General features: G+C 40.0%; 1 protein-coding gene across 1 annotated transcript in view; it reads left to right on the plus strand.

The window, feature by feature from the left end:
• The window catches only part of SVIP (small VCP/p97-interacting protein), an 8988-nt gene that overhangs the window by 301 nt on the left and 3480 nt on the right, over window positions 1-5207 (plus strand). The window contains exons 2-5 of the mRNA XM_010858471.1: window positions 146-218; window positions 304-359; window positions 1955-2005; window positions 2680-2793. Coding sequence (XP_010856773.1) covers window positions 146-218; window positions 304-359; window positions 1955-2005; window positions 2680-2793 — 294 coding nt within the window. The remainder of the gene's footprint in view (window positions 1-145; window positions 219-303; window positions 360-1954; window positions 2006-2679; window positions 2794-5207) is intronic.

Below are 5207 nucleotides of genomic sequence, written 5' to 3' on the forward strand. Positions count from 1 at the left end.
GGGCCGTTGGACGCGGCGGCGCGGGCCGGAGAGCCGCCGGTGGGGACCCAGCTGGCAGAGACGGGTGGCTGCGCCCCGAGGGACCTCGACGTCCTGCCTGCGGGATTTGGGGGCTGTCTCCGCGTCCGTCTCTCTCCCTCTGAAGGCGGCTCCCGTGTCTCTTTACCTTTCGCCGCCGGCAAAATCGGGAATTCGTAGGACGCAGGCGCACGCGGACGGTGCGCTGTGGGGACCACTCCTGGAGATGCGGTAGATGAAGTTAATATGTGAAAAGACATCCCTCTTTCTCCGTGAACTGAGGAGTTTCATCTTGTAGGAGATGTGCATTTGTATGTGTCTGTACCAGCTGTTTAAAGAAGGTGCTCAATAAAGTCTTGTATATTTCTGCGTTTTATTAGATATTGTGTTAGTGACTTTCTCTTTAGTATTTATCTACGTTCTATTTTAAAAAGCATTTTATGTAGTACAGAATATACAATTTGTAAGGTTGCCACGTTTAGCGAATAAAAATACAAGGCATCCTGAGATTTGAATTTTCAGTTTAACGAGAAATGCATCTTAAAAATATGTCGATTTGTCCCCATGCAATATTGGGGACATACTTGTACTAGAAAGTAGTCGTTATTTATCTGGATAATTGCAGATGTATCTAGGTGGTTTGTGGTATAGTACATTTATACTTTTTGTAGCTTTCTATTTTTAACAGCCTTTTTACCTTAATAATCCTTACAGGAAATTGCTAACAGAAAACCTAAATTTTAGGTTTATTAATATTTAGCTAAGAATTCTTTGAAGGAAATGAATTGTTTAGGGAAGTACATTAACTCTTCAGCTATTTGATCTTAAGTGCTAAAAACGACCTGGAAGTTGATATGAGAAAATTCACCTTGTCTTCCTTGCTACTGTTGCTTTTAAATGTTCTTAATTTTCTTTATCTGGCTGTTAATAAAAAACCAATGTGCCAGCAGTTGTTAAGCCCTCCCCGCCACCCCCAGAGATAACCACATGGCAGAATACTTAAATGTCACTTTATCTTTGAGGCTTTTCTTCACCACTCTAAATAAAATAGATCCTCCACTCTACCATCAACCCATCCTTCCATTTTGACCATACTCGTTGTATTTCCCAGAAGCACTTCCTTCAGTCTAATAAATGTATATTTATTTGATTATATATGACTGTCCTCATTGGAATGTAAATTCTATGTGGGTGGAAATATTTCTTTGTATTATTTCACTGCTGTATTCTCAGCACTGGGAATAGTTCCTAGGTATGATTGTTGCTCAATAAGTATCCAAAGAATGAATAAGTGAATGAATGAGTGTTTTGTGGAAAATCAAATTATTAACACAGCTCCCAAGAGAATGCTGTTTACTGTCTAATATATTTAAATAACTTATAACTTGTGATTAATCTAGGTAGAAAAATAATATTCATGGTGTCTCAACATGAAACAGTACATCTCAAATATCCTTCAGTCCTTCTTGTCCTACACAATGAGATTCATTCTCTTTATTCATGAACTTTTTCTGAAAATACCAGGCTGCCTCAAACTCCTTTTCAATTGGCAATATCAACCGTGTATTTCCTTGCTTGTATTGTTCAGTGTCATTTGTTTTATTATTGCCCTGACTAGTTTGTTAGCGCTTAAAAAAAAAAAAAGTGCAAATAGATTATTTCACAGGCCAATCTGTGTATGTATGTATGAGATATAAAATGTGTATATATAGATATATGTCTCACCTTGTGCTTACTTAAAGGTACACTGATTGGGAAAATGAAATTCACAAAGTTGAGTATTTTATAAATGTTATAAGTAATGGCATTCCTAGTGGGACAGTTGAGGCCAGTACTATTTTTATAAACTATTACATTACTGGTAAGATAAAGTATAAAATATCAAGGATCATGTTTGGTTTTGTTTAAAACCATATTTTTTACACATTTTTTCTAGGAAGAAAAAAGAGCAAAGCTTGCAGAGGCTGCGGAGAGAAGACAGAAGGAGGTAACAGTAAAATAAAATTCGACCTTAGATGGTTAAATTTGTGCTTTGTTCTCTGTAAATGTGTATTACTGGTAGGATTCTCTAATGAAAATGATATCTGATATCTTACAAATTTAAAGATAAACATTTTTCAGAATGATTTCTGTGTTTCAGTAAATTCATTTAATGCATTTATGTCATTTGTGTGTGTGCTCAGTCATGTCTACTTCTCTGTGACCCCATGGACTGTAGCCAGCGAATCTCCTCTGTCCATGAGATTGTCTCCACAAGAATCCTAGAGTGGGTCGCCATGGCCTCCTCCAGGGATTTGTTATTTAATGTATGACAATTACCATACACATGTCTTCCGTTATGTGAGATGCCCCTTTAATAACATTGTTCCTTGAGTTGAAATGACCGTGCCTTGTAAAGCACTGACAGTTGTGAAGTAATTTTAGGGGCGAAATATGTATGGTTGCAAAATACTCAATGAAGAAATTGTAGTATGTTTTATGTAAAGCTGTTTTAGAAATAGTCTAATTCTTTGTTGCCAAAAAAAGAGACCAACCCCTCCCCTGCCCCCACATCGAAAGAAAAACCTGAAAGGCAAAAAGCAAAAGACACCTTCCGGACACAGAAAACTAAATTTTGTTGTTTTTCTACAATTTTGTTGTTTATCAACGATTTTTCTGAAGGCTGCATCTCGGGGTATTCTGAATGTTCGGTCTGTGGAAGAAAAGAGAAAGAAAAAGGAAAAAATAGAAAAAGAAATGGCTACATCTGGACCCCCACCAGAAGGTGGACTTAGAGTAAGTATTAAAATTTATTGAAGATTTTATTTACCTGGAATTTTTGAAAACTCAAGTAGCAATCCATTCAATAATTTGCTCCAGAAAATGATTATCAAAGAAATGTGAATTTAAAAGCATGAACAATATAGATTGGAAGAAGTGTCAGTTTATTTGAACATTTCAACATTCATTGGAATAGATTTGTTTTCTTTTTCCCAAAATGAAAACAGACTTTTCTTGTTTATCTTAACCCTATATCTTAATACTTCATATGTACATGTGTGTGTGTATATGTGTGCTCAGTCATGTCCAACTCTTTGCAACCCCACAGACTATAGCCCACCAGGCTCCTCTGTCAATGGAATATTCCAGGCAAGAACACTGGAGTGGGTTGCCATTTCCTCCTCTAGGGGATCTTCCCAACCCAGGGACTGAACTTGTGTCTCCTGCATTGGCGGGTGGGTTCTTTGCCACCTGGAAAGCCTACTCACATAATTAATGACAATCTTAACTGTGTAGAAAACTTAAGCAATATGGAAGGGTACAAAGAAGAAAGTAAAAATCACCCAAATTCAGTATCATTTTGACATCATTTCTAATCTCATTTTATATGTCAATTTTATAAAATTGGATTGTACTATAACCTGCTTCAAACTCTTAGTTTTTTTCACTAAATGAAACACAAATTTCTGAATGACTTGAAGTCACATATAATGTTACAAAAAAGGATATTTTTTCTATAGTCAGAAGGTACTTCTTTCGCAACCGACTCCAGTGTTTGCCTGGAGAATCCCAGGGACAGGGGAGCCTGGTGGGCTGCTGTCTATGGGGTCACACAGAGTTGGACATGACTGAAGCGACTTAGCAGCAGCAGCAGCAGCCTAACAAAGGGCTTCCCTGATAGCTCAGTTGGTAAAGAATCTGCCTGCAATGTAGAAGACCACAATTTGATTCCTGGGTCGGGAAGATCCCCTGGAGAAGGGATAGGGTAGGCACCCCAGTAGTTTTGGGCTTTCCCTGTGGCTCAGCTCATAAAGAATCTACCTGCAATGTGGGAGACCTGGGTTCAATCCCTAGGTTGAGAAGATCCCCAGAAGAAGGGAAAGGCTGCCCACTCCAGTATTCTGGCCTGGAGAATTCCATGGACTGTATTGTCCATGGGGTTGCAAAGAGTCGGACACTATGGAGCGACTTGCACTTTCAACCTAACAAATTTTACATCAGCTTTTGAACTCTTAAGAGAGAAAGGAGCTTCTGTAATTAAAGCTGAAGTTTCCATGCAGTGAAGCCTATAGATTACAAATAAGTTAGGTCTTAAGATTTCTTCTGGTCCCTTCAGAAGTGTGCAAAATGAGAGACATTATCAGTATTAAATTCAGTACCTTTTTTTCTTTGACCACCTGCGTTGCTCATAGCATACAGTGAAGTTCAAAACTTTTGGCGGCTCAGAGCTTCCCTGGTGGCTCAGCTGTTAAAGAATCAGCCTGCAATGCAGGAGACCTGGGTTCGATCCCTGGGTTGGGAAGATCCCCTGGAGAAGGGAAAGGCTACCCACTCCACTATTCTGTCCTGGAGAATTCCATGGGTGGTATAGGCTGTGGGATTGCAGAGAGTTGAACACCACTGAGCAACTTACACTTTCAGGGATAACAGAAGGGAAAATATGAGATAGACAATAACTTTAATCCTCAAACCTTTTGGCCTGGGGCCATTTAGGGGCCGCTCTCAGATCCCTGGGTTGGGAAGATCCCCTGGAGAAGGAAATGGCAACCCACTCCAGTATTCTTGCCTGGAAAATCCCATGGACAGAGGAGCCTGGTAGGCTACAGTCCCCGGGGTTACAAAGAGTCAGACATGACTGAGCTACTTCTATCCTATTCTCAGGCCTTGAGTGTCCTGTGGTATAGGCTGATTCTTCCTAACCTGACTCCATAGTATGAGGAAAACAGGACCCTCTCTGTCTTCACACGCTCCACATATTCATCTGCTGACTAACTAACTGCCTCTTACAAGGACAGTTGGCATTGGTAATGCTTACTGTGTTCTGGAAAGGCAGCCTTATTTTATGAAGTCAGTGTGACGATGGCATCAGGACACAAACTAGCATCAGTTCAGGATATACCAGCAGAGGCGTTCTGGCAGATGCCACTGGCTCATGGGGGACTTTCACAAAAGGCTGGACCTTGGTTCTGACCTTGTACCAATCATGATCTCTGAGATGGCGCTTGGCCCTCAGGACTTTTAAACTCCGCAAGGAGTCTGATGTCAAACCAGATTGAGAATCACTGCTCTAGTGTTTGTAATACTAGTCCTAAGGGCTATTTTGTTGAAAATAGAGTGCCATGGTAAAAAAACGTTTAAAAATACTGAATGAAGTAAAAGTGAAGAGTTGCTCAGTCATGTCCGACTCTTTGCGACTCTTTGGACTATAG

Source organism: Bison bison, unplaced genomic scaffold (assembly GCF_000754665.1).
Source record: "Bison bison bison isolate TAMUID 2011002044 unplaced genomic scaffold, Bison_UMD1.0 scf7180017864388, whole genome shotgun sequence".
NCBI lineage: Eukaryota > Metazoa > Chordata > Mammalia > Artiodactyla > Bovidae > Bison > Bison bison.